Here is a 27,739-nt window from a genome sequence, read left to right on the forward strand (position 1 = left end):
ATTCATCACCTATCCACCTCTCCACATCCGTCAGCCATTTCGCATAGTCCATCTCAAGTTGCTTCTCTACGCCAACATGCGCTTCTCCCTATCTTCTCCCGGCTCAGAGCTCACTCTCACCTGATACCCTACGCCTCGGGGCCTGCTAATCGCACGCCCGAACCCATAGACTATTCGTTGCCCCTATCGAGTCGGATCTCAAGTCCAAGTCGCCAGAAAAGGCCAATAGCCTCCGTCCCACACGATCATCCATACGCCACAGCCGCCGTCCCGACGTCGCTCGTGCCGTGCGTCGACGAGCCGCTATATTACGAGAGACGTTCACAAACACAAGCTTTGAGCAGCCCGAGCGTTCGCTGTTATCCCGAGAATGGGAGGATGCTGGTCATCCTGCGCCTTCGGACCGGCCTGCGCGTTATCCTTGGATAGAAACTGGTCAACTTCCACCTCCTGAAGCCTACAATCCGCCGAGCGCCCCTCCCCCACTCCCAGAGTGGTTGACGTACCGATTGGAGCGACATGACGCGGCCGCGGAACGCACGAGGGCAAATGACGACGAGGACCGTATCATGAGTCTTCTAGGCGACCGTTATCTGATTGCTAGCCGATCGACCAGTGGAAGTCCGTCTCCCGCTGGAGAACAACCATCACAGCTTGTCAGGTTGCGGGCTCGCAACCTCAGACGCGGCGCTGATGATGCGCCAAACCCAGAGACATACCGGCGAGAACGAATTGTTTGTAACCTGCCAAAAGTCATATCTTCTGCCTTGCCGCTGACTTGTGTTAGGCCCCTTCAGTGGCTGCTCGCTTCGATCGCAGTCCCGAGCGAGAACAGCCCGGCTCGGCGGTCATTGACAACGCGTCCCGTTCGCAACCGGCTCCGGGGCAGTTCATACGAGAAGCGCATACTTCCGTCAATCGCAGGGCATGGCGCAGACTCCGCTCATCCGTCGGCGTTGACGGTCTGGGAGATCGCACTCGTAGCATGAGCCCAGAGGTCTGGGACACGCTTTTAACCACACTCACTCCTGACCCGCAACCGCCCAGCGCCGGGTCCTCGTTTGCCTCTGCGTCCGCGTCGAGCTCGGCGGCTACATCACAACGCCGGAGCGCGGCTGCATCGTCCCGCACCTCGTTCACCGACCCGGAGCTCTCCCGCGAGAATGCGGTCGAGCAACCTTGCGATTCGGCCCAGGATGACTCGGAGAGTGATAACGAGACGCCACGTGCTGCGCGTCCAGAGCGGCCTTCAACGAATTACCCGTCGAGGCATAGACGATTCGTATCAGCGTTAGACTCGAACGATCAGAGCAGCGTGTCGCACGTCCGTGCCGACAGGCCGGGCCTACGACAGAGCCTCCCAGACCGCATTATCTACGCTCATGGCCATATACGCGATCACCTGCTGTCGTATGGCCCTCTTTTTTCAAGTCATATTCCTCCCTTACTCGGGGGCACTGCCCGACGCGCGGATCACACTGCAGACACAGCTGCAGCAGAGGAGTCGCAAGACGCACAGCCTGATCAAGTCCAGACTCAGACTGATGGTGCCCCGAACGTGGATGAAATCGCCTGGGCTATCTTACGCAGTCTTGCAGACAATAATGGAACGGATGAGTGAGGGAAGGGTTTATTTCGAACAACACGCACGACTTTGGGGACGAGGGTTCTTTTTTGGGGGGCGAAGAAAGTTCACGGTTGCGTCCGCACCACGCCATCTGGCTATGGGCGATGGGGTATTTGACGACCTTCGAAGGCGGGAGTTTGAGGCGTTGAACTTGTAGCGAATATGCTTCCTGACGGCGAGCGGTCAATTCACCCTCCAGTGACGGGGCCATGTATAAATTACAGCTTGTAAAACGTCGAATTGAAATACGCAGCCAATGGGTGCCGCGAAGTGTCTGCACTTTTCGTAATACTCTCTTGCGAGAGGTGGGCTTGACTAGCACTACAGGTCAAGGCCTGAAGTGAAGGCGACGAGGAGGTGCCCCTTAGGAACCTAGGTAGGTACCTACAATTGGGAGGTGTCCATCTCGCCAGCTTAATACCTCGTCGAAGGCTGACAACATGCCGCTTCTGGCCACAATCAACGACGCACTTGGTCGTTCAGGGGCTTCCCTGCCACCACGTCAAGATGATCAGTCACATTTTCTTGTGCAGAGTTCGCTGCAAGTCTTGCTGCAAGAAATGTTGAAGATTGGACTCCATATCGAATGACACAGAACATTCTGATTTCGGGTTCATCAGTCAGGCTTGGCCATGCGACAAAAGAGGAAATCACTGCTATGGCAGCGTGCGCAGCAGCTAGCCAATACGTGGACTGTAGGTTTACCAATTCACAGATGCAAAAAAACGCATCAAGGAGCACATTATCGCTGTAGGCTTGAGCGCCAACAGACTCTGATTGATACAAGGCATTGTTGCTACCTCGTTGCTGTCTGACGAGCATGTGAGGCCTCTGTCTCGCAGGTAGGTTGCTAGTGCGTCAGCCTGACCTTCAGGAGGGTGCATTCCACTGAGCCATGCTTGTTAGTGCAACCCCTTGGGGCTGCTGTCACTTGTAGCTGCCTGGAATGACCCACCCAAGGATGCTCGCGGGTGATCTGTATTCACTAACCACCCACCAGCTGCTATGTCGCCAGTAGCCTGCGGTGCAATAGCGCATCTTACTCCAGGCCCAGGCCATTAGCAAACCACAGGGATGAGCCGCCTAACAAGGCATGACTTGGCTGACACTCCAAAACATCCACTCCCTTAGATCGGTACCTCACAGTTCGGTTCGTACCTGACCCGTCCACCAATATCAACCCATTCTGAGCCATACGAGTTGCTCACGAAGTTCTTCCTATCCAGCAAGTGGTCGAATGGTCCTTCAACACTACGCGACCGCGTAACACAGGACAGCGTGTCGCGCATCAGACACTAACCCTCCAGATTCTGACGCTTGCGCTAAGCATTCCGCTACGCTGCAGACCTGCCTGCGCTGCTGCAGTGTTGCTGCTGGGTCGATTGAGTCTTGGGCTAGCAGGTCTCGAGGTCTCTACTTTACCGCCCGAAATACACACACACGCACACATACATGTCGCACACTGCCGCGACTTTCAAGATTGGAAAGACACCCACACGACTGGCATGCGGTGAAACCGGGAATGTGAACTGTGCCGTCCCCAATCTCTCTTTTGCGCATGACGCCCCTACCGTTTAGTACCGATCTCACCTCCTCCCTCGAACCCCGCCCTACCGATCCCTACGACAGCTACGACCGGACGACGCCTACACGAACTACGATCAAGAAAACGACGACGATACTGACACGACAATTGACACGACCCCCACCGACTCGAACCCGAAACAAACAACCACGCATCGAGTTGAGACCGCCAAAACCAGCCCCTAAGAAGTTGTCGAATCCTCGGAATCGGCTAACCGACTTGGCGAGGGTCTGCCTTGCCCACCAATACTTTGGCCATGCCCACACCGCTGCCGCCCTCGTCTGCTGAGCGTCAGTACCACGTCAATGGCAGGGCGGCCGTGGTGGCCACCCGAGAGAGGGGCTCAAGCACCCCGCGGAAGGAAAGGCAGGGACAACGGGAGAGCTCCGCCTTGCAAGATCCAGGCCTGAAGGATTACGTGCGTATATCTTGAGCACCCAGTTTGGGGGGACAAGAACTATGTCTTTGTTCTGCGAGGCGACCCTAGAGTTGGCTATGGCGGCTGACCAGCATTATTATCCAGCGTTTGGGTGAATGTCTAGGCAAGGGAGCCTTTGGATCTGTTTACAAAGCGTTCAATTGGGGCACAGGCGAGGCTGTGGCTGTCAAGCAGATCAAACTCGCAGACCTCCCCCAAGAGCGAACTCCGCATGATCGAGGTTCGTCGGCACTGTCCGCCTCCCTTCCTTGACATGTGATGCTGACCCCTCGCCAGTCCGAGATCGACTTGCTTAAGAACCTTCATGTGAGTGCGCGCGCTTCCGACCTTCGCGGGCCACAACCCCTGACCGTATAATCAGCACGACAACATTGTCAAGTACCTCGGGTTCGTCAAGTCGGTTGACTGCCTGAACATCGTGCTAGAATACTGTGAAAATGGGTCCCTTCACTCGATATGCAAGGCATATGGAAAGTTTCCCGAGAACCTCGTCGGTGTTTACATGACCCAAGTCCTACAAGGACTTCAGTACCTTCACGATCAGGGTGTCATTCATAGAGATATCAAAGGCGCAAATATCCTAACAACCAAGGATGGGACTGTCAAGCTTGCGGACTTTGGTGTTTCGACAAGCACGTTGGCGAATGGTCAGGACAAAGAAGCACAGGTCGTTGGAACACCGTATTGGATGGCCCCTGAGATCATCCAACTATCTGGAGCCAGTCCAGCGTCTGATATTTGGAGTGTAGGCAGTACCGTCATCGAGCTGCTCCAAGGAAAACCGCCCTATCACAACCTAGCTGCCATGCCGGCATTGTTTGCTATCGTCAATGACGACCACCCGCCATTGCCTGAAGGAATCTCTCCTGTACGTTGCCACGATTCGCCATATCTACATCGGTTACTGATCGCTTCCAGGCTTCGAGAGACTTTTTGATGCAATGCTTCCAGAAGGACCCCAATTTGAGAGTAACAGCTCGAAAGCTTCTTAAGCATCCATGGATCGTGGGATGCCGCAGAAGTGACGCGCCTGTTTCAAAAACGCCCTCAAATTTCAACCAGGCTGTCGAAGAGGTGAAGCAATGGAACAAGGCACTCAAGTCCTCAGAGAGCTCTCTGCGAGCATCTACTGGTTCTGATGGTGGCGTGGTAGGCTTTTCTGGCCAACCGTCATCAAGATTCAATGCAGGCGAACCGCAGCGACCGGGCTTGACAAACCCGGCGAAGGGTCCGTTGTCCTTAGCGAAACCCAGGCCAACTGCTGAAGCATTCAGATCGCCCGAGCTAGCCGGTGAGGCCCTACCCTCTAACCTGAAACCTCGCAGCTCCAGCCGTTGACTGACCTTGCCCAGATGACGACAATTGGGATAACGACTTTGCCACAGCAATCTCCCCAACCGCGTTGCAACTACCTCATTTGAAGCCGCAGGATAATTTTGGTGGTCTCCTTTCTGCTGATCGACTAAAAGCCTTCGCTTCAACAGTGGACAATCGAAACGATTCGGGGAGCTACGATGACGATTTTGAGGGGGAGCTGATGACCATCAAAGGGCCACATCAATTCATGGATGCTGACTCCCAGGAGAAGACAATCCGTCCCCTACCGCGGAAGAGGAGCGACAAGCTTCCAGATCCGACGAAGCAGCCTTCACCAAGGAAGTCGAGTCCACGAAAGCATGGCCGTAAACCCTCCCAGACCAAATCATCCGGCAAGCCACAGTTGGGTAACAGTAGGTTCGAGCTTCCGTCACGACCCGATTTGATGTACCGTGAACAATCGGTGGAGGACTACTCAGACCTGTTTTTCGACAACGACAACGTATTCAACCAAAGGGTCGACCCGTTTGCGAAGAAGGTGTGTAGCCCGCTTGTGGATCCATCCAGTATTCCTCGCGTACGAGTTATTCACACAAATAAACAGGGCGACGCTCCACAGCTTTTCCACCCATCTGATCTCACGAGCCTGCCTCGCTCTTCTGAACCACCTGTCGGTGGCAGCATGCGAAGGAAGGTCCCCTCGCGTCCTTCAGTCCTTCCTGACCGGCCGATGCGCAGGACGAGGTCGTCCATCGAGATCCAAAAGTTTGCCGAAAACGAAGGTGACGAGGATTTCTCTGACATCTTTGGTCTCGAAGATCAGTTGACGGAGAAGGACGAGAGCGACCGTGGATCCGAGGATGGCGGCCTGATGCTGTTGTCCAAGCTTTCCAACAACTCGTGGCTCGGCGATGATGAGGATGAGGACGATCCCTTTGCATTCATGGATCCTGGTTGGGATGAGATGGATCTTGAGGCGAACATTGCTCGCGACCGGCATGCACGATTGGCAGAGAAAGTCGAGGAGCTCGTACGGTCACTCAAGACGACAGAGGGTGAAGAGAAGCTACTCGTTTTGTCCGAGGATCTGGTAAGAAAAGTGTCAAACGTGTGCCCAATCGGAGATCAGTGCACTGACAATTGTAGCTTGCATTACTCTGGGAGAACGGTGAGGTCAAAGATCTGATCATCAGCGCTCATGGTTTGCTTCCTATCTTGGAAATATTGGAACCGTGCACCGTAAAAAGCAGGCAACACATGATTCTGCAGCTACTCAAAGTGGTGAATGCTGTATGTCATTTCCCAACTAACTTGCGTAATGATGCTAACCCTCTTAGATTATCCTGGAGGATGTTGAGATCCAGGAGAACCTCTGCTTTGTCGGTGGTATCCCAATCATAACCAAGTTCGCCGCGCGGCAATACTCAAACGAGATTCGAGTTGAGGCGGCCGCATTTGTCCGGCAGATGTATCAGACCTCAACACTAACACTACAGATGTTTGTAAGCGCCGGCGGTCTGAATGTCCTGGTGGAGTTCCTTGACGAAGACTACGATGATGCGAAAGATCTCGTTCTCATTGGTGTCAATGGCATCTGGAACGTTTTCGAGCTCCAAGGGCCCACACCCAAGAACGACTTCTGCAGGATCTTCTCAAGGAGCAAGATCTTGTATCCTCTTGCCCTGGTCCTTCACCGGGTGCTCGATGAGGAGGGCGAGGATGAGCTGTCGGAGCTGGTTGAAGGTCGGATCGTCAATATATTCTACCTCTTTTCTCAAGCGGAAAACTACGTTAAGGAGGTGGTGGCCGACCGACAGGTTCTCAAGAGTACGTTTTGCCACTCCACATGGATTTGATCTGCAGACTAACTGGCTCAGGCGTCCTGAAGGATCTGCGACGGATGACCCCTATCCATCAGATCACCATGCTCAAGTTCATCAAAAACCTATCAATGTTAACGACAACCTTGGAGTCGCTCCACTCTGCCGACGCGATAGAGTTCCTCATTGACCTGCTGAGCTACACCATGAAGAGAGGGCAGGAGCATTTCCGCGAAACATCAAATCAGGTCCTCAACACAATGTTCAACCTCTGCCGCCTCAACAAGGAGAGGCAGGTTGATGCCGCCGTCGGAGGCATCATTCCCTTGCTCATGCGGATCATGCAAACCGATAGGCCCCCGAAAGAATTTGCGTTGCCCATTCTGTGCGATATGGCTCATTCCGGCAGCAAGGGCCGAAGGTACCTGTGGCAAAACAAGGGTCTGGACTTCTATGTCTCGCTGCTGGCCGATCAGTACTGGCAAGTCACTGCTCTGGACGCCATTTTTGTATGGCTGCAAGAGGAGACGGCAAAGGTAGAGAGTCATCTCCTTGACGGCAAGTTTACCAACGCCATTGTCGCCTGTTTCGACACAAATAAGATCAATACGTTTGATTCGAACCTGCTGGAGCCTCTACTGAAGCTCTTGCGCTTGAGTCCCGCCATATGTGGTTCACTGGCGATGCCGGAGATGTTCGCTGGAATCGGTCAGAGGCTCGGCCACAAGAAGGCTGTGGTGCGCCTGAACCTGTTGCGCCTCGTACGAAACATTATGGACACCTGCGAGATGGATGCAATGGGGACCGGCAATGGCAGCAGCAGCCTCAACAGCAGACAAGTGCAGTCTCTGGTGGGTGCCATTCAGACCCTGGCAGACAAGGACTCGGCTGTCTTGGTTCGCAACCTGGCTTCAGAACTGGTCAGGTCGCACGTCGAAGGTGATACGTACGAGGGCATGCCTCCCGAACGCAAAGGCTCCGCAGGGTCGATAGCTTCGCGCCGCTCCGGGTCTGGTCTCAGGCGGACATCTTCCTACACCCCCCCTGGCCTCCACTCTGCCGTCTCTATGCCCCCGACGCCGACATCATCGAGCCATTCCCGCCACCGAACGTCCCACCATCCCTCCCTGTCCGGCAACGCTTATATTGAAGTTGCTGCAAGCCCACGTCGGACCCCGGTGACTGGAACACAGGAGCGCGAGTCGATTCTCTACCGGCCCCGCAGCCGGGACGGTGCAACTGCGATACCCCGACGAGTCAGTGGCGATATGTCATCGGGTACACCCACCGGCTCAGGCTCGAAGAGCCGTCTGCCCCGGACGTCAACGAGCTTTACGCGACCCAACAGCCTCTCAGCGCAATCGCCAGTGGTACGATCAGACAGCAACAACTCGAATAAGGAAAACTATAGCAGGAATGCCTCGGCGGTGTCAGCGCCTGCTTCGACACCGGCACCCGCGTCCAGCAGCTCAGCTGGCAAGAGACGCAACAGGGCTCCCAGCTCTGACATGAAATGGTCTTCATAAATCAACAAAGCGCCAATTCATACTCCAACAAGCGGATCAGGGTTTCCTTGCGTCTGAGTTCTCAGCATCCACTCATGAGTGACAGGAAGGTGGGGTTAGTTTGATTTTGTCTTTGTCTTTCTTTTTTTTGTTTTTTGTTTTTTTTTTGCAAAGGGAGTAGGCATACAAGTTTCGGTTCATGTATCTAGGTTTGGCACACAGCGTTGATTTCTGGTCGGTAAACCTGCATGGCAAGGATCAGTCGGCATTAGAGGAAACTCAAAGGGAAGCAAGGCGAGGCAGCGGGAAGTCAGTCGCTCGAGCTCTGCATGCCATGTTGGCAAGCTGGCACCCAGGACTTGGGCAGAGCACGAACATGCACACACATACAAACATAAAAGCAACTGACTGTTCTGGTTTTGTGGCATATTTCCCTCCCCTTCCTCTCATATTTTGTTTGGCTCGTGGTTCGTCATGGACACTTTTGTTGCGCATCGCCCGCTGGTCAGGTGCTTTGCAGCGAAGGAAAGGTTAGAGGTACATATAGCAAGCAATTGCACGAGTCTGGTTGATGGCGCTGAAGCGCTCATAAAAATTCACTTCGGGGGAGGCGCCTCCTGTATTTTGTAACAATTGCCAGTCTACTGCCCTCTTTTTCATTTGCCCTGGCACCTGCTGAGACCTTCCCTCGTGCCTGGTCGTCAGATGTGACATGCCGCCGGTATTCAACTTGGCACAGAGGCAGCCTCTTCGGGCTTCTTCACGAGCCCGCGCAAGCTTAGGTCATAGACGACGTCCTCGACCCGCTGGACGTGATACTTGACGCCGTCGACGCGCTTACGCAAGAGGTCATTTTTGAGGTTGAGGACCTGGAAGCCGGCGAAGATGTCCTTGATAAAGGCGGCGATGCGGATGGAGAGGTCCGGGTTGCCGAGGGTGACGGCATTGGTGGCGAGACGGCTGAGTTCCTGAGTTAGATCGATGAGGGCGAAGAGGTACTCCTCGATGGTGAGGTGGAAGGCGTCACGGTCTTTGAGGTTGACGGGGACTGGTGGGGCGGCGTCAGTTGATCACAGCGGCGACTTGAGGGAGGTCAGATTCGATATGGGCCGGCTCACTGTTGAAAATCTCGCCGACTTCCTCGATGGTGATGAGGCGACCCAGCTCAGCGGGCTTGGAGGCGGTGCCGAGGCCGCCGAGCCAGCCGGTCAGGAGGACAGTGAACACAGAGCTCTGAACGGCACGGTTCCACTTCTGGTTGTACCTGCGTAGTGGTACAGTTAGTTCAGTTGTAGGTGAGGCGTGGTAGCTGGGGGAGAGAAGAGGGTGGGTTAAAGGTGCTGCTCACTTGTAGTAAGGGTGCTGGGAAGCCTTTTCGTTCAGCTCGACGACAGCAGTTATCTCATCCTGAATACCGGCCTCAACCTGCGAGAGGAAGGAAGCAGCGTACTGGGCACGCGGCGTGGCGTGCACGCGGGACAGTAAGCCCTGGACGAGGGCGTTGGCGCGGTCGAGTCGCTGGACAATCTGCGTGAGATCGTCGCGGACCTGCTGGTCCTCGTCGATGCGGGCCTTGAGATGATCGAATATTTTCGGATCAAGAAGGCGTGTTGCCGGCGCGAGCCTCGGCATCTTGGTGTCGCTGTCCATGGTCGCTGTTTACAATGGTGACGGTGACGACGGCCGGGTGGGGCCTGAGACGTGAGATCCGCGCGGATGAAGGTTGAAGTTGGAGACGATTGGCAAAAAGGCACAACTCAGAGCGGTGTGGCCACTCACATTCGAGGCACTGTGACAGAGCAGACTTCACTACGAGGGAGAAGGGCGACGTTTCAATCTGGAATTCGCTTTCGACTGACATCCTCGCAAACATTTTCGATCCTGTTTTTTTTTTGCTGATATTTGCATGACTTGACGCCCCTCCATGGATCAGCAGTGGGGAGGGGGCCTGCAGCCTCGTGACGATATTTCAATTTCTCTCCGACAACAAGACCATACTGCGACTCTGAACATGATCATGGTCGACGGCCAATTCGTCTATAACGAGCTTGCGGGGAGAGGCGGATCGTCACACCGCCAGACATCATCCAAGGCACGCGAAATGGTTCTGCCATGGTCTGCCTGCATTCGCACCTTCTTCACAGCCTGGGCAAGCCAGAACAGCAATGAAGATACCACACGCTTCTTTCGCATCACCTGGAGGCAGTGAAATACCAGGGACGCAGTGGAGGGTGTCATATGCATGCACAGAGGAAACCCACCAGGAATTCAAAAAATAGCGAACGAAATTGCCTTTCTAAGGAAGGCTCCCAGCGGTCAAGCTGAGAAGAACAGATACTACGCAATGACCTATCGAGAACTGTCAGCAAAACTCCCGAGACGGCTTGGAGATGCGAGGGAAAGACCTACCAAAGCCACAAGGCAAAGAAAGCTAAAGAGAGAAGGGGAAAGAGGGTATTCATGGCAGAAAGTGGGAAATTCAAGATATTTATAAATATTTTGCGAGTGGTGCAACTACTGCGATCAGACAGACAGTGGGCAAACTCTTCCGATAGAGAGAGACAGAAAGAACGCCAGGCATCGGTACGCAGTCGTCATTGTTTCGACGGTGGTATGTGGTAGGCTTCCAGCAAAGTGCTTGTGCACGCTTGGGGATTTGGCCTCGGTGCAGTTCAAGTGTCCACATGGACAACGATAACCAGGCAACGATGTTGGAACTTGGAATACTTGTGAAGTAGTCAGTGATGGCTTCATATCAGAGTAAGTCCTCAATTCCAGGCGAGTCCTCATCTTGCTGGCGGCACAGCAGATGATCACGCCCAAAGGCACCCGATGTTTGCCCTAGATATGAACCTATTCTCTCGTACCAGGGACGGTGTGATGATATTAAACGAAATGTTCCTGATACAGGCGGATGGCTGACCATCTAACGGCACAATTTGCGCCTCGGAAAGCTGCAGGTCTGATCCCGGGAACCCAAGAACTGAGAAGGAACAAGGACAATATTTGTCTCTAGTGAGCAGATGAGGCACCATATTTGGGCTTTTTAGATCAATCTGTGTGTCATATCTTGGATATGGACCCCTCATGACCGTGCAGCTCCTCTATCTCTGTGTCCTGTATTGATATAAATGTTAGCCTGCCTACCTATAGTACCTTAGGTAAGGTACCTAGGCTGCGTAGTCGGTGTGTTGAATGAGGTCCCCTGTATTCGGGACGAGAGCTGGCAACGAGTGTGCAGTAGTAGGGATTGGAGGGGCATGTATCTAAATACTACTGACGTCAGTGCACTTGCGGAGCTTTTGCAGCTCAGTGCTTGTGTACCTACCTGGGTAGGTGGGAACCTTAGGTACCTCGCTGCCTAATGTAAGGTACCTACAGGATACCCAGAAGATCTTACTCTGGCTAGAGAACTTTACAGGCAAAACGGCGAAGCACGTGAGTCTCCCTTGCGACATCCAGACGCAACACTGGGTCACTTCGCACATCATGCACCTCTCGTCTAAGAACCTTAACGCTCAGGGCGGGTACGTACCTTTCCGGACATTGGGTTCCCAGGCGGGCGCATCTGAGATGCCTCGCATGCTAGAAGCGGCGACTGATTGGTGCATCTGGTAAACGAATCGTGCATGAGACCCGCTCAGTGGGAAGGGTTCAGGGGCTCACCGGGCGCTAGGTTCTCTGCAGGTACCTAAGCTTTGTATGCGGCTTGTGCTGCGCCGGGAGGTACCGTTCCCCCGGTTGGTCATTTCATTCTAAATGTCAACAAAATTTTACCCATGTTGATCCACCAGTCTTGCTGTGAATGTCATCGTGGCACCAGTCGCGCCTCTATGCTCCAGCTCCAGCGCGCCCCCTCCTTTGCCACTTTCTTCGAAGCAAAGTCAGAAAAAAGTTAGACGTGGCTCGCGCCCGCTTCCTGCTCGGTACATGCGGACTCCGTTACACGACGTAGCGGCCTTTTACACTCCTTAGCACGGCCTGGTCCTGTCTCATCCCCTGCTCCTGGTCTCTTTCCCCAGTGCTGTACCTTTCTGGACCCAGAAAACCACGACACCGCTCTGAATACTACACGAGCCTTGCATACACACCCCTCAACACCCCCTTTGTTATAAAGTCGCCAACATGACGGGTCGCTACTCCCTGAGAGCAACCCCTAGGTCAGTCGATTCTCGCCAACCTTGTGCTGCCCGGCCATCTTCCGCCTGTCGCATACGCTGACCCTCACCAGAAAGAAGGAACTTTTCACTGGCATGGTAGAGACCCCGCGTCCTGTCTCCCGCCGCACATCCTCCCGCCGCTCACACACGCCTGCTGGAGAGAGCCCTGAGCCCACAGCCGACCTCGACTCTCTGTCAGAGAACCTCAAGCCCGAGACCGCACGAAGAAGAGGCATTCCCAAGTTCAAAGAAGATATTGACGACGAGGAGGTCGACCTCAGAGCACCAATGAAGAAGTCCGCTACCAACGGCCACGCCAATGGCAATGGCAATGGTCACGCTAATGGATATGCCAACGGCAACGGCCACACCAACGGACATGCCAATGGCAATGGCCACACCAACGGCTCTGCGTACGGCACTATTGAGGATGTCAAGCCCCTTGCCACCGGACGCGCTCCCTTTGTCACGGCCGAAGATGTGCTGTCCGACGTTGCGACCAACAGTCAGCCTGCGACCGCTGTCAACGGCAATGAGCCCAATTATGAGGTTGGCGAAATCATTGACGGCTGGAAAGTCGGCACCGACCCCAAGATTGACTTCTCGGGCGAGTTCGAATTTGGCGGCAGCTTTGGCACCATGGCCCTCATGATTGGATTCCCTCTGCTCATGTGGTACATGTGGATCGGTGCAACCTACTACGACGGCAAGCCCCCGATGCGCGTCGAGGGCCAATCCTGGAGCGACTTTGGTTCTCACCTCCTCAACCTAGTCTACACAGGCGCCTATCCTTCGTTCCGTGCCTGGAAGATCTACTGGACCTTCTTCATTTTCGAGGGTGCCTGTTACTGCCTTCTCCCTGGCGTCTGGGCCTGGGGAAAGCCCCTCGCCCACGAGAATGGCAAGCAGCTAAAGTACTACTGCAGCGCCTACGCTAGTCTGTACTTCACTATCGCGGTCATGGCGGCGCTGCACTTTACCGGTCTCTTCCCTGTCTATACATTCATCGACGAATTCGGCCCTCTCATGTCCGTTGCTATTATCAGCGGCTTCCTCGTCTCTTTCGTTGCCTACTTCTCTGCCTTGGCTCGTGGCGCCCAGCATCGTATGACCGGATACCCCATCTACGACTTCTTCCTAGGCGCTGAGCTGAACCCCCGCATGTTCGGCATCCTCGACTTCAAGATGTTCTTCGAGGTTAGGATCCCCTGGTACATCCTCCTTGGCCTGAGCTGCGGCGCCGCGGCCCGTCAGTACGAGCGTTACGGCTACGTGTCTGGCGAGGTCCTCTTCCTCGTCATGGCGCACTACCTATATGCCAACGCGTGCTCCAAGGGCGAAGAGCTCATCGTGCCCACCTGGGACATGTACTACGAGAAGTGGGGCTTTATGCTCATCTTCTGGAACCTCGCCGGTGTACCGCTCTCCTACTGCCACTGCACCATTTACCTTGCCAACCACCACCCCGACGAGTACCGCTGGAACCCCTACGCACTTACAGCTCTCTTCATCGCCTATCTCTTCGTTTACTGGGTTTGGGATACGTGCAACTCGCAGAAGAACTTCTACCGCTTCTCCGAGCGCGGCCAGGCCGCCCAGCGCAAGTCCTTCCCCCAGCTTCCCTGGCAGACGGTCAAGAACCCCAAGATCATCAGGGCTGCGAACGGCGGCACCATCCTCGTCGACGGATGGTACGGCCTCGCCCGCAAGGTTCACTACACCTGCGATGCCTTCTTCGCCATCTGCTGGGGTCTCATCACAGGTTTCAACAGCCCCTTCCCTTGGTTCTACCCCGTCTTCTTCTGCGGCATGATTGCCCACCGTGCGGCGCGCGACATCCGCAAGTGCAGACAGAAGTACGGCGAGGCGTGGCTCGAGTACGAACGCCAGGTGCCCTACCTTCTCATTCCGGTATGTGCCCGCCCTGTTCTGATCACAGTGTGAAACTTGACTGACTCCTCATTCATAGTACGTCATCTAAAATGCATGTCATGACAGTTCACACAGACCTGTCGCAACATGGATGGATAGGGGCGTGCGCCATCCTGCCTCTTCTTGTACATATTTGAATACTTCCACATGCGAATATTTCATTGCGCCTTTGCTTCTGGCCTTTCTATAGAGTGGTTTCGTCTTCAAGTCATCCGGTTTGTAATTACGGCTGGCGAAGAGACGGGAATGGATTAGCCGAATATATCCCGGGTGCGCGGTAGCGGGCTTGAAGGCTGTATGAAAAGTGCTGCGGAACGTGGGCAATTTACGTGTTGTAATCGCGAGCTGAGCCTTCTAGACGGCATGGCTAGTTGTAGACATACTTTAGTGGGTTTTTTATTACCTTATTTAACGATGTTGATGTTATCAATTTGGTTGTTTTGCGGGTGGAGCTGGGACTGTTGCGTGCGATGAGAAATTGTAGATTGTCAAATGATGCGTTGTGTTCTGTGAGTGAGTGTTGTCGAAAGGCATCATGCACGCCGGGTGAGGCCTCTCATATTGACGCGGACGGGGGAAACGATTGACCAACCAAACAAACATGTGACCAAAGACCATCCGAGCGAAGCAAATCGAGCATGGAAGCATTACTGTCAAGCTAGACTACACCTCCTCCCCATCACCCGTCTATGATGAGAGTCCGCCGAGAAAAAATGGATAGCATGGTGTCACAATAGTACAATACGGCGTGCATTCTCCAGCGAATTGCCCCTTGACCTGGAACCCGGATGGCGCGATTCGTTATTCCTGCCATGTGCCCCAAGTTCCCCCTCCGTTCGCCGGACAACTCCGTTTACCGTATGAAAGTTGCGAGTAAGAGCTCGCAGGTTGGAATAGTCCCAATGCCCGGGCACCGAAGAAGGATCACTTGTGTAGGTACAGCTTGTCGACCCTTCGACGCCCAGGAGAGATGTTGTCGAGATGACCCTTAGCAGGTGGTGTTCAGAGTAGCCTTGGAGTTCATGAGCAGGGCGACAATGAGGCCATAAAGACCTGGACCACGTTAGTAGGCAGCCAGATAATCCCAAAACGAGGACCTTACCCAGAACTTCAGCGAAAATGAGAATCAGGATCATTCCGACGAAGAGACGGGGCTGTTGCGCGGTACCACGGACACCAGCGTCGCCGACGATGCCAATGGCGAAACCGGCGGCGAGACCGGCGAGACCGACAGCCAGACCGGCACCGAACTGGATGAACCCAGTGTAGAGAGGCATAGTCTGCTGGAGACCGTCTGAGATAAGGACCGAGACGACGAGACCGTAGATACCAATGATACCAGCCATAATGACAGGAACAATGTCTGAAGCGCGCGTTAGCTATATGTAGGGCTCGAGGTATGAGCGATTCGGGAGGGGAGCGCGGCTGTACTCTTGACGATCAGGTCGGGGCGGAGAACACCCATAGCCGCGATACCAACACCAGACTTGGCGGTGCCGTAGGAAGCACCAAGGCAGGTGAAGACAATAGCGACTGTACAGCCCATGGCACCGAAGAAGGGCTAAATGATATCGAGATTAGCTGGTTGAATACCGAGGTGTTGAGGCCATGCTGAAATAGCTCATCGTGTTTGAGTACGACGTCATGGAATCGGGAGCCGAAGCAGGGGGTGACGAACCGCATAGACGGGGCTGCGAGGGCAACAAATGTTAGTGTTGGGTGATTTTGGGCAAGTGTTCGCGCGCGTAGAGATGTCGGGATCCGTGATCATTGATGATCGAAGCTCCGAGGGATGGACAGGAGCTTGGGAAGGGGGGCAACACGTAGGCGACGTACCAGAGTTCGGAAGACATCTTAGCTGTTGTGGTGATGGGATTGGGAAAAGAAGTGTTGGAAATGTAAAGGAGAGCTTCGCGAAAATCGGGAGATGGCTCGGGTCGGGACTTCGAAAGGTTGCAGTTGCTTGTTGACGGGACCTTGGTGGCTGGAGGCTCGGCTGCTATTGTGAGGATGCTTGATTGATGTCTGGATTCCAGGCTGGCGCGCCTTGCTTGCTTGGTGCAGGTTTTGCGGGAAGCTCCTTGCTGACCTAAGATCCTCGGCAGCCGGATGTTATGTTTCTCCGAATATGTGTGCCCCACCACATCACCATCCAATTGTGGAGCTTGGCGTCTCTCATAGTGGGATTTTTTTTTTCAAGGCCATACCATGCAGTCTTTTCTTGTATCACGAGCATCACTTCTTCAACGACTTCCAGCATATCTGATCAGGGCGAGCCACCGCAAGGAACCCTGCGCCAAACTTCCCAGACCCTACTCGAGCACTCCGAACGACCAAAAAATGGCTTCCGAAAGCGCTGCCTGGCCCCTGGCCGACGCTGCCCTCGAGCAGGAGCTCCTCGACATGGTTCAGCAGTGCTCGCACTACCGCCAGCTGAAGAAGGGCGCCAACGAGGCCACCAAGTCTCTCAACCGTGGTGTCTCTGAGCTTATCGTTCTCGCTGCCGATACCACCCCTCTCGCCATCCTGCTTCACTTGCCTCTTCTGTGCGAGGACAAGAGTAAGTCTTACCTGGACGGATCCATGGAGTTCCAGACCGCCATACTAACAATGTGCAGACGTTCCCTACGTTTACGTCAAGAGCAAGATCGCCCTGGGCCGTGCCTGCGGTGTCAGCCGTGCTGTTATCGCCGCTAGCATCACCAGCAACGAGGGCAGCGAGCTTGCCAACTCCATCCGCACCCTTCGCGAGAAGGTTGAGCGCCTTGCTATCTAAGATACCCACAAATCAACGGCGTTGGGACTGGGATGCTAGGGCCATACGAAACCTGTCAAGGCCACCACTTACGTGCGGGGATGTGAAATTTTTTGTTGCGTATCATGGAACCTGAACAAGCTGTAGTTGGCTCAGTCAAGAAATAAAAGCCACCAAGTCTGGGAACCTCGCATTGCTTGTGACTTTATAACTGGACGGTCTATACCTTACTGGCACACGGCTAAGCTGCGCTATAGGTTATGCGCCTGAATTTTTTTTATCTTGGCTTTGCACTTACGTGGATGCACCAACCGGCGCACCATCCGGGTGAAGAGCGTAGGAAACTGCATCAAGGTATCAATTCATCAGCGAACTTGTTCCAGTAAGATACCTACAAGGTGTGGTTTTGCAGAGAATAATCTACTCGAAGCTCCGAAGAGGCCAGTCTCTTAGCAGAGGAAGCAACCACATTGACCGTGTAGTGAGGAACGATGGAGTGGCATACCACCCCTGTCGAGCTACAGCCGCCTGGATGTCATTCTTAACACTGAGACGTGTACCCCAATGTCTGCCAGGCCGAAATCTGCTTAGCACAGCTTTGTATATCAAGGCTCCACGAGTGTACCGTAGAGCTTGGGGCATTCAGGCAGGCTGTGGCCTTTGGGTCTGAATTCAAGACTGGAACACTAGCTTGGGAAGACGAGAGATTCGACGCCCTCCGAGTGCGAAAGGAATTGGTGTCTGATGAGCTAATATTGGGACATTTTCGCACCCTTTGACAGCAGGCAAGCTGTTGTGAGCACGAAGTAGAAAGATATGGGTGGGCTGCCGAACTGGACATGTGAAGTGGCTTGAAACTCCCGTTCCACGTTCATGAACCCAGCATCCGCAGTACATCAATGATGCTCAATACTCTAGACTACTTTGCCGAGCAGTCTTTGCCCGTCCCAGCGGTTTTTTATGTCATGAAGTATGCCATGCCAAATTACCGAGCAGGAGTATCATTTAATTGAGACCGATATAACACATCTTGATTTAAGGTAGGTAGAGCCCAGATAACGGATGAATCAGTCACGCGCCACTGCTTTCGGTGACAATTGGCGGTCATGATCCAGGCCCCAAATGTCTAAAAGACGAAGAGCTTGGTGTCTGAGCTCGGTCTATGTTGAGATATCTACATAGGCTGACCCGAAGCGGTAATTTGAAACCGTGCAAGCAATAGGGTACCCGCTAATCCGACCCTGGTTGTCAGCCCTGTCCCCCATTGTTTCGAGGAATAGTGACCTATAGTGAACTACGGTGTAAAGCGAGGACCTGTCGCCGTAGTTGAACGACTTGCACAGCATGGACTGCAGTGGAGATGGTCCCAGTAGATGACTGGGCCTAGGCGTAACACGGATAGGAGTTCCTGGGATCCCTTTCCAGAAGGACTTTAAGAACCAGGGTGAGACCGGGGTTTACAGCCTTCGGCTTCGCGATGCACGCCATTGTTACGCGCTGTCGGAGTCCGGCCCGAATCTCGGCGATCCGAGGCTGTATCTTCGGCGTCGGGGGTAGCTGATCCCGGAGGAGCTTGAGCTCTGAGGCGAACCATCAGACGACTCTGGTGAATGACGTGCCTGACGTCTCACAGACATCAGGCAATGGCACGGAACTTGAGCAACCGAACACGCCACTTGAGGCAGGTGGTTCTTAATAAGCAACCGCAAGGGGCGAAAGTGTTGAATTGGCATCCTCATTTCCATCGTTGCCGAGGGCTCCACTAAAATGTGATTCAGGGGCAAAAAAAAAAGAGGGTGCCTCGTACGACGGGGTGCTGCTACCTCCGAAAATGGGTCCGTCACGCTCGGTGGGCAGTGCCTCAACTCAATCTCAATTAAAGAAAACATTGCAGACTCGGCCATCGAGGCTAGCAAAGGCAAACTCTCGCTCAACCACCAGACAAGACTATCACCAAACGCGCGCATTGCCTCGCCATGGACGCCGCTCTTGAGATCCTTGACCCTTTGGTCTTTGACAGGGCCTACGCCTACTTTCACCCAGCCGTAACGGCCCCTAACGCCACGGAGTCGCTGTCGTCGGCTGTCTACGAGTCGGCATGGGCACGCGACAATATCCTCCGCCAGTGCACCTCGATCCTTCTGATCACACAGATTGGCGCCTCACTACTGTATTTCATCTTCAGCGCATTCTCATACTACTTCATATTCGACCGTCGCCTTGAGTACCACCCACGTTTTCTGAAGAACCAGGTGCACCAGGAAATCGCATCGTCAATGTGGGCCGTGCCTTTCATCAACATTCTCACCCTGCCGTGGTTCCTGGGCGAAGTCCGTGGCAAGAGCTTCCTCTACAGCAATGTCAGCGACTATGGCTGGACATGGATGGCCGTCTCGACAGTCCTGTTCATGATCTGGAACGACCTGCTCATTTACTGGATTCACCGTCTCGAGCACCACCCCAGCGTGTACAAGTACATTCACAAGCCTCATCACAAGTGGATTAGTGAGTTTGCTTCTCACGTTCATCGCATGCTACAAAGTCTGACCTTTTTAGTGCCCACACCCTGGGCGGCTCTGGCGTTTCACCCTCTTGACGGCTATGTCCAATCTCTGCCGTATCAGTCAGTTCCTCTTCTGCAAAGCGCAGCCTGAACAGGCGTGACCTAGTACTGACCGTTCGATCAGCGCCTTTGTGTTCCTCTGTCCTGTGCAGAAGCACCTGTATCTGATTCTGTTCATCCTCGTCCAAATCTGGACCATCTTCATCCATGACGGCGACATGATCTCCGGCCACTGGCTCGAGAAGTACATCAACAGCCCTGCACATCACACGCTGCACCACCTGTACTTCAACGTCAACTACGGACAGTACTTTACATGGGCTGACAACGCGTTCGATTCACACCGTGCGCCCCGTCCCGAACTGGATCCTCTGCATGATGCTCTCAGGGTCATGCGTGAGAAGGGCCTCGTCGATGAGAAGGGCGAACCCATCCCTCAGAAGAAGAAGGACGACTAAAGGGCTTTCAACCGAGCACCGCGACGACGTTCCGAAAGACGGGGCGACGTGACACAATTCTAGAGAGAGAGAGACAGACCGCGCGGAATAGCGGACACATGGTAATTCAGCATGCTGGCATGCCTCGGATCGACTTGTTCGATGGCTTGGAGCCAGGCTCATAAGGGGTTTACTATTTTTTAATACATGTTAATATGATACCCGACTTTGACAATGTCATTGAGGGAATAACGAATCGAAATACTCAAGCCAAGCAAGACCCCCCAATTTTCTCCGTGGTGATGACAGTTTGATGATGGAAGCGGAGCTGCTGTTTGTAACGGTACCGGGGCTGGCCTAAGCAAGGGCTTGGCTGGGGTCGCGTTGGAGATCCAGGCAAAGGTGGTACCGCCTTGACCCAATTGCTAGTGCAGGGCAGGCCACGCACGGTCGGTGCACAAAGTATGTGGTACGTCATGTCATCGGATGTCAGTCGCGACCTGACTGACTACCTGCCCTACCTACCTCTCTCGCTGCGTGCTTTCTACGGCCCAGTGGCTAGACTTCAACAGTTCAACATCACGGTGACTTGACTTGACACGAGCACGGGATTGGCGCAGATTCTATTGGGCTGACAATGGAACTCAACCTGGCATAGGTCTACCCAGTCAGAGTCTAGTCCCACAGTCGATTCGTTCCCTCGCACCCTTGCTGGCACAACCCCGCCGCAATGCCCGGCATCGCTCGCAAGGTCGTCATTTGCGCGGCGATCGACGGCCTCATCGTACAGCCTCTGTCCTCCAAAGGGCAGCGCCCTGCGCAGCCCGTCCGCATTGGATATGGTGACGGTGCCCTTTCCCCAGCGCCGCGGGATCAACTCCCTGATCTCACCAAGCCCAACGCCTCGTTCGAGGCTTTTGGTGTTGTGGGTGTGTTGACATTACAAGAGCTTCCCTCTCTGAAGCAGGCGTCTGACCTTCTCTCTCTATCACACAGGCCTGATTACCCTTTCAAAACTGAATTTCCTCATTACAATTACCCGTCGACACCAGGTCGCTCAAATTCTAGGATTTCCTATCTACGTTGTCACCGAGGTTGCAATTACACCATGCGCCTCTCGCCAGGAAGCCGAGGATGCCGTTCATCGGACCTCCGTGCAGCTGCAGACCCGTACTGATGATACGGACACAGAGGACTCGGACAGCGATAGTACCATCGAGTTGATGGCCCACGCTGTCGATGAGGTCGACGATCAGACGCAGTCAGAGGGCTCCATCTCAGCAGGCGTTAAGAGCACCGTCGCCGAAGACGTCATGAGTCGTAAGGGGGGCTATGGTCGATTCGCCCAGCGCTGGTTCAGCAGCTCCGGCTGGATGCAGGGCCAGAAACGCAACGCTGGCTGGAGCTACACGACGACCGAGTCGCCTCGAGCTTCGATGGACCAGCGCCCAGACCTGGAGCCCCCGGCGCCATCGAAGGTGCCTCTGGAAGAAGAGGACGACAGAGTCAACGAAGCAAAGGCGTCTTCTCTGCTTCCCAAATTGCTCCGAACCGCGCAAATCCTTTACGGGTCATCTAGGAGCTTCTTCTTCTCGTACGACGTAGACATAACCAGGCACTGGGCGACTCGAGCACAATCCCCATCTGGTGAGCTGCCACTATACCGTCGCGTCGAACCTACATTCTTCTGGAACCGAAATACTTCTCAGCCATTCATTGATTCCGGAAACGATGCGCTAGTTCTCCCACTCATGCAGGGATTCGTCGGGCAGAGGGAGTTTATCATGGATAAGAGCCCACCGCAGCATGACGAAGACGCGAATAACGCACTGGAAATGTCAAACATGTCTGCTCCAACATCTCCGCCAGGGTCGCCCCCTACAGAAGTGATTCGCGGCTCCCTGGATCTCCGGGGCTCGGAAAAGAAGTTCCTGATTACGGTGATTTCTCGGCGGTCCATTAAGAGAGCCGGCCTCCGATATTTGCGCCGCGGTGTTGATGAGGATGGCCATGTGGCCAACGCTGTTGAGACGGAACAAATTCTGTCTAACTCTTCGTGGGATCAGAGCTCTAAAATTTACTCGTTCCTGCAAATTCGCGGCAGTATACCCCTATTCTTCACCCAGAGTCCGTACTCATTGAAACCTGCACCAGTCATACAACACTCCACAGAGGCAAACTTTGAAGCCTCTAAGAAGCACTTCGAGCGCCTTCACCGAGAATATGGTATGCTGCAAGTGGTCAACTTGGTGGAGAAACACAATGTTGAGGCTACAATCGGCAACGAATACCAGCATACTGTCGCGAAGCTAAACGAAACCGTCTTCAGCGATCATACTTCTCAAGTCCCGTTCGAATGGTTTGATTTCCACGCAGCCTGTCGTGGGATGAAGTTCGAAAACGTCAGCCTCCTTCTGGATGCCATGAGGACCAAGCTTGATGAGCTTGGGAGCACTGTCGAAAAGGATGGAGAGCTGTTCCTTCGCCAACGTGGAGTGCTTCGGACAAATTGCATGGACTGTCTCGACCGGACAAATGTTTGCCAGAGCTCATTTGCAAAGTATATGCTGGAATCACAGCTCAAGGCTGAGGGATACGATCTGAGCATGCAAGTAGACCAGCAATCTGCATGGTTCAACACGCTGTGGGCGGACAACGGAGACTCCGTGTCGAAGCAGTAGTAAGTCGAAACCCGTGAAAGCAACTTACACTCGTTGAACTGACGGTTCTCTAGCGCTTCTACGGCAGCCATGAAAGGCGACTACACACGGTACAAGACTCGGAACTACAGAGGAATGCTCAATGATCTTGGCTTCTCATTGACAAGATTTTATAACGGGTAAGCTTGTCCAAGGGCTATCTCGGAGATCTCGCTAACACAACATGTAGCATGGTCAATGACTATTTCAGTCAAGCTGCCATTGACTTCCTCCTTGGCAACGTCACTTCCATGGTCTTTCAAGAGTTCGAAGCTGAAATGATGACGAAAGATCCCGCCATGTCGATGCTCAAGATGCGTGAATCAGCTATCGAATTATGCCAGAAACGCGTCATCTCAGACCAAAAAGAGGACTTTGTTGGCGGATGGGTCATGCTGAGCCCTCCAATGTCTGACGTTGTCAAGTCACAGACACCCTTCGAAGAAGTGATTCTCCTTCTCACAGATGCTGCCCTTTATCTCTGTCGCTTTGACTGGAAGCTTGACAAGGTATCGTCGTTCGAACGTGTCGACCTCGCGCATATCGTGGGTATTCGCTTCGGTACTTATATTACATCCACAGTTTCGCCTGGTCATACCGACGAGAGTAAAAACATTGGGTTCGTGGTGTCATACCAGCCTGGAAAGACTGACATCCAACGCACAAATACTCGTACGCTTTCGAGCAATTTTGTCAAACAACCTGGTCAGGTCGAAGAAGAGTCATTGACCACGGTGGCGGTCGACGAGCCTGCGGCGCTCTCGGGGCTGATGGGCCTGCTGTCCGGTCATCGACCCAAACCCCAAACACCGACTCGAAAGCTCGCCTTCAAGGCGCCGTATTCGCAGTCGTCGGCCGCGGTGACGGGTGAGGGGCCACGCTTGAGCGAGACACAGCAGGTTGTGAGTATCTGTGCTGATGTCGAGAGACTGGCCTTCAAAGCGCAGCCTGGAAAGGACGTGCCTGGAACCAAGAGCATCATCGAGAGGAGTGACATCATCTCATTGGAGGACGCACATGCAAACACGACGATTTTAGACCAGTTGAGCCACTCTATCAAGAGGCTTGTTTGGGCGTAAGGATAGCCGAGTGGTGGTAAAAGGGCGGTCAGAGAGCCTCGCTGGAAAGAATCATATTAGCATGGCGGTACGCATCATGGGACTCTGATGAGTCTTTCGTGGAACGACATGAAGTGTTGCTCTACCCTTTTTGCTCATTGCTTGCTTTGCTTTTCTTTCTTTATTTTTTTTTTTCATGACCTGATAGCTCGATAGAGGTGCAATTGATACCGCATGTTCTCGAGCGGGATGGGATAGGTCACCGACTCGGACAGGCGAAACCAAACTGAATCCTGAGAGTCAATCTTGTCCCAGTACCGGCCGCCCGTGCTTTGCGCTGATCCCCTCTGCTCTGGCTTCAAGAGGCAGTGATCAATCAGCCAGTGCATGGGATACTTCTTCGACTCCTTGCCGACAGCGGCCTCAGAGTAGCTCCCCGGGCTATCAAGTACAAGAAGGAGTGAGCCATCGGGAACGGTAGCTGTCAGATTCATGAGAAAGGCCGTTGTCTTGCCGATGCCTCCTGTTGTGTAAAGCTCGTTGAGAGTGAACAGGAGCGTGACAAGGAGGGGGTTTCCGTCGCCATTCGCCGTTCCGAATCGACTAGCAAGCTGGTCGCGGGACATGGTGAGCGCGTTATCATGGGTGAAGGCGGAGGAAAGAAGGCTCGGGTCGACGAGGGCCGCGTTGGTGGCCTTGGCAGCGGCACTCGCATACTTGGACAGGGCTGGCAGGGTTGTGAGGCTCCCGTGCAGGGCCTCAACGACGGGACCCCAGGGCGCCGAGTCGACGAGGTCGATGGTGCCCGTCAGGGGTTCACCGTTGTCCTCAGGGGTTTTGGGCGCGTTCACCATGTGGAGGTAGGCGGCGAAGGCGGCAATCTCAGCGGCGCCGCCGCCGAACGAAACCACCCTGAGGTTCCTCTTTAAACCTTCGGGGGGCCCCGAGACCTTGGCGCCCTCTGCAGACGCCTCCTCGACCGGCAGCATGAGGGCCTCGAGGTGCTCTGTCAGTCCGGTCAGCGCGGCGGCGTAGGCCAGGGCTCGGGTCGGACTCCAGCGAGCGGCGTAGGCGTCGAGGAGCGCGGGGCGGGCGTTGGAGAAGGCGGCGTCGAAGTCACGGGCGAAGAGGGCAGCCTTGATCTCCTGAAGCAGTGGTGTCAGGACGAAGGCATCGCGGTCCTCCTCTGTTGCAGCGGCGACGAAAAGGTTGGCGAAGGTATTGCGGAAGATGTCCAGGATGGCTGCTGCAGAGCCAGGGGGAGTTCTGGAGTGGTGAGTTCCTCCTCTGTTGTCTCAACGGATGCCTTCTTGGGTTTCGTTGTCTTGGAGAGCTTCTTCTTTGTCCAGGAAGGCTTTTGACCCGAAGGCGCATTTTGCGATGGGTGAGATTTTTTACCGGGCATGATGTTGATGCTGTTCGAGTGAATGTGTAAGTATCTTCTTACGTGACCCGCTGAAGGAACTCTGAAATGATTTGGATCTTGGTTCAGTTCATTCGGTGCAAGGTCAGATAGTCAGTATTGAAGATCCTGTAAGAAGATACAAATTTACTGGTTGGGGTGAGGCATTGTGGGATATTTCTACTGCAGGCTACAGCGCGGTTTGCATGATATACGGCAGGCCTCTAGTACATTGTGCATCAGTCAGACGCCGTGCCTACCTACGTTAGTTACCCTTATAATCAGAGCCAGTCAAATGGGCTCAGCAGCCAAAAATCCGCTGTACAAGCATTCCAACATGTTCCCGAATCCGCCTGGAGGTATCATTCAGATGTCGAACAGGATTTCTGGCCCTGGACGCCTTCTCCCGACCAAGCTCGGTCGGGTTGGGTGATTCGTTGGGCTAAATAGACGTGTTCAACCCGAGAGTCTTCACCGAAGGCCCCGCCTTTCGGACAGACTCGCAAATCCCATTCGCGCGGTTAAATTATCCGCCGGGTGTGGCTAATTCACTCAACACATAAATGGGCTTGGGGCCAGGCCTGGCTGAAGGCATCGTGAGGTTGCTCGGCGTATGGACGGAAATGTGAGCGAGCGGGCGAGTCCCGGTACATGCGCCGCAGTGAGGAAGTCCCGAAAGCACGCACCGGATCTGCAGGGGTCCTAGCAGTAAAATGTGCCCCCCTAGTAACTTTCGCCTCCGATGTCGACGCGATAGCCTATCGAAAAGCCAGCCCTGTGATGCGACGATATCCGCGGACGAACTGGCCTGGCACTGCCCATATCTTCGGGTGGGATGCCACTCAGGTCGGACGTTAAAGAATCGCCACAGAATTCTCTTCACACATTGTAACCCCCCCTCCCCCAGCTCGTCATGTTTCTGCTTGACTCTGCAGATGACGTACTGTCTAGGCCGTTCGTTCGTGGTCGTCGATACCTTGATGGAGCCCCTGCGGAGTTACCATAAACCACGTACCTATACAACTGTGCCAACTCTTAAGGTGGTGGAACAGTGAAGAAGATCTGGCACTGACTCAAAAGGAGGAGCGATGACATAGCTCGGACCGCCGACAGCGGGGAAGAGTGGCACTGGTATGGGCCGGACACCGGACACGCTGGACCTTGGTGGGGGGTTTGGCTGCTTGCCGTTAACGTTTCGGCGGCCTACTCGCTGGCTGGTTGCTGAGTGAGCTAGCTCCCTTGTTGGCCACCCGGTAAGGTCGGTGATGTGAGGACAAATCGCCGTGGAGTTGGTGTGCACGCGGAATGCCACCTCGAGTGCATAGCACTAATTTTGTTCCTCGACACTCTATCGACCACGGTCAATCGAGCTCAGAGGCGGCCAATGGTGTCGTTAGCACACGAGGCTGGTGTGCAAGATGGCCAGAGAATAGGTAGATAACAACAGGAGATGTGACGGAAATGTCAGACCCGTCGCGGGCGGCTGGCGGGCATCGCGGAAAAGACGCACCCAAGACGGTGAGGTGGATGAGTGCTGTTCGATGGCATTTACGTCGAGTGGATGATATGATAGCGCCGGCCCCACCAGTCCGAGACGGCCTCAGCGTCTCGAAATGCGTGTTGAGGGATGGGGGGGGGGGCGCAAAATGTGCAAGTACGAGCTGGGTGAATGAGAAGTCAGCTAGCCAGCTTTGTCACCGTAACGTGCTTCGGACGCCATTGACCTTGGTGGGAGGACGGTGATCATCTCGCTCGCTCGCGCTCTGCTCTTCCCGGCAGGCGTTGCTCAGTGGGCAGTGGCACTGCACCCCCACCATCATTCTGCCCCTCCTCCACCCCTCCACCCCTCCACCCCTCCTTCCCAACCTATCCACGGCCCAGCTAAATATCCTTCCAACCTACCCGCGTAATCTCTCATCATCTTTCCTGCATCACCAATTCTTCCGTGAAGTATCACATTTTTTTTTCCCATTTGAAGCTTCATTTTTTCGAGGCTCTCCAGAAGAATACCGCAATCATGGGCTACACCGATCAAGACTGGAAGGCGATCAACACGATCCGCACGCTCGCCGTGAGTTCCTCCCCCTCCCAACTCGACCCCGCCATCCTCGATGCCCCGCCGTCGTCACACATCGTCACCGCGCGGTCCTTGTGTGGTGCCGACGAAAGCATCGCAGCGAACCTTGCAATGCTCAATTCCTCCGCGCGGACCTCCAAATACTGATGTGAATTCGCCTCAAGGTCGATGCCACCTTCAACAGCAACTCGGGCCACCCCGGCGCGCCCATGTAAGTTTCTCCGTCGACATTCCTCCACACCTGGCTGAACAAGCATCACTGACAAGATTCTTCACAGGGGTATGGCGCCTGTTGCCCACGTCCTGTGGAAGAACATCATGAAGTTCAACCCCAAGAACCCCAAGTGGCTCAACAGGGATCGC

At 54.3% G+C, this 27,739-nt stretch overlaps 10 protein-coding genes across 10 annotated transcripts in view; 7 read left to right on the forward strand and 3 right to left on the reverse strand.

Annotated features, from left to right (window-relative positions):
- VDBG_00629 (hypothetical protein) overlaps nucleotides 1–1,621 on the forward strand; it is a gene marked incomplete at both ends in the record, with an annotated part of 1,855 nt that extends 234 nt beyond the window's left edge. Inside the window, 2 exons of the mRNA XM_003008901.1 lie at nucleotides 170–734; nucleotides 788–1,621. Of these exons, the coding sequence (XP_003008947.1) occupies nucleotides 170–734; nucleotides 788–1,621 (1,399 nt within the window). The remainder of the gene's footprint in view (nucleotides 1–169; nucleotides 735–787) is intronic.
- Nucleotides 1,622–3,468: 1,847 nt separating this feature from the next.
- Nucleotides 3,469–8,314, forward strand: VDBG_00630 (cell division control protein; the record flags this gene model as incomplete). Its single annotated transcript, XM_003008902.1, has 10 exons — nucleotides 3,469–3,630; nucleotides 3,755–3,871; nucleotides 3,928–3,957; nucleotides 4,013–4,519; nucleotides 4,570–4,942; nucleotides 5,004–5,506; nucleotides 5,573–6,058; nucleotides 6,115–6,258; nucleotides 6,306–6,795; nucleotides 6,846–8,314. 10 exons carry the CDS (start codon nucleotides 3,469–3,471, stop codon nucleotides 8,312–8,314), a joined length of 4,281 nt encoding a protein of 1,426 aa, XP_003008948.1.
- A 704-nt stretch (nucleotides 8,315–9,018) lies between these two features.
- Nucleotides 9,019–9,943, reverse strand: VDBG_00631 (translin; the record flags this gene model as incomplete). The annotated part of the gene is made up of 3 exons (XM_003008903.1): nucleotides 9,019–9,341; nucleotides 9,412–9,557; nucleotides 9,642–9,943. The coding sequence occupies 3 exons, from the start codon at nucleotides 9,941–9,943 to the stop codon at nucleotides 9,019–9,021; spliced, it is 771 nt and encodes a 256-aa protein (XP_003008949.1).
- A 2,475-nt stretch (nucleotides 9,944–12,418) lies between these two features.
- VDBG_00632 (Delta(24(24(1)))-sterol reductase) lies at nucleotides 12,419–14,434 on the forward strand (the record flags this gene model as incomplete). The annotated part of the gene is made up of 3 exons (XM_003008904.1): nucleotides 12,419–12,453; nucleotides 12,525–14,364; nucleotides 14,423–14,434. The coding sequence occupies 3 exons, from the start codon at nucleotides 12,419–12,421 to the stop codon at nucleotides 14,432–14,434; spliced, it is 1,887 nt and encodes a 628-aa protein (XP_003008950.1).
- A 583-nt stretch (nucleotides 14,435–15,017) lies between these two features.
- Nucleotides 15,018–16,401, reverse strand: VDBG_00633 (vacuolar ATP synthase 16 kDa proteolipid subunit; the record flags this gene model as incomplete). Its single annotated transcript, XM_003008905.1, has 5 exons — nucleotides 15,018–15,438; nucleotides 15,488–15,748; nucleotides 15,817–15,946; nucleotides 16,064–16,076; nucleotides 16,222–16,401. 5 exons carry the CDS (start codon nucleotides 16,236–16,238, stop codon nucleotides 15,374–15,376), a joined length of 486 nt encoding a protein of 161 aa, XP_003008951.1.
- Nucleotides 16,402–16,725: 324 nt separating this feature from the next.
- VDBG_00634 (small nucleolar ribonucleoprotein SNU13) lies at nucleotides 16,726–17,161 on the forward strand (the record flags this gene model as incomplete). Its single annotated transcript, XM_003008906.1, has 2 exons — nucleotides 16,726–16,945; nucleotides 17,004–17,161. The coding sequence occupies 2 exons, from the start codon at nucleotides 16,726–16,728 to the stop codon at nucleotides 17,159–17,161; spliced, it is 378 nt and encodes a 125-aa protein (XP_003008952.1).
- A 1,918-nt stretch (nucleotides 17,162–19,079) lies between these two features.
- On the forward strand, nucleotides 19,080–20,373 carry VDBG_00635 (C-5 sterol desaturase; the record flags this gene model as incomplete). Its single annotated transcript, XM_003008907.1, has 3 exons — nucleotides 19,080–19,645; nucleotides 19,697–19,763; nucleotides 19,828–20,373. The coding sequence occupies 3 exons, from the start codon at nucleotides 19,117–19,119 to the stop codon at nucleotides 20,159–20,161; spliced, it is 930 nt and encodes a 309-aa protein (XP_003008953.1).
- A 497-nt stretch (nucleotides 20,374–20,870) lies between these two features.
- Nucleotides 20,871–23,918, forward strand: VDBG_00636 (Syja_N domain-containing protein; the record flags this gene model as incomplete). The annotated part of the gene is made up of 4 exons (XM_003008908.1): nucleotides 20,871–21,069; nucleotides 21,137–22,820; nucleotides 22,875–22,979; nucleotides 23,030–23,918. 4 exons carry the CDS (start codon nucleotides 20,871–20,873, stop codon nucleotides 23,916–23,918), a joined length of 2,877 nt encoding a protein of 958 aa, XP_003008954.1.
- A 173-nt stretch (nucleotides 23,919–24,091) lies between these two features.
- On the reverse strand, nucleotides 24,092–25,467 carry VDBG_00637 (conserved hypothetical protein; the record flags this gene model as incomplete). Its single annotated transcript, XM_003008909.1, has 3 exons — nucleotides 24,092–25,163; nucleotides 25,296–25,361; nucleotides 25,451–25,467. 3 exons carry the CDS (start codon nucleotides 25,465–25,467, stop codon nucleotides 24,092–24,094), a joined length of 1,155 nt encoding a protein of 384 aa, XP_003008955.1.
- A 1,849-nt stretch (nucleotides 25,468–27,316) lies between these two features.
- The window catches only part of VDBG_00638 (transketolase), a gene marked incomplete at both ends in the record, with an annotated part of 2,495 nt that continues 2,072 nt past the window's right edge, over nucleotides 27,317–27,739 (forward strand). The window contains 2 exons of the mRNA XM_003008910.1: nucleotides 27,317–27,370; nucleotides 27,561–27,587. Of these exons, the coding sequence (XP_003008956.1) occupies nucleotides 27,317–27,370; nucleotides 27,561–27,587 (81 nt within the window). The remainder of the gene's footprint in view (nucleotides 27,371–27,560; nucleotides 27,588–27,739) is intronic.

The sequence above is a fragment of the Verticillium alfalfae genome, genomic scaffold, assembly GCF_000150825.1.
Source record: "Verticillium alfalfae VaMs.102 supercont1.1 genomic scaffold, whole genome shotgun sequence".
NCBI lineage: Eukaryota > Fungi > Ascomycota > Sordariomycetes > Glomerellales > Plectosphaerellaceae > Verticillium > Verticillium alfalfae.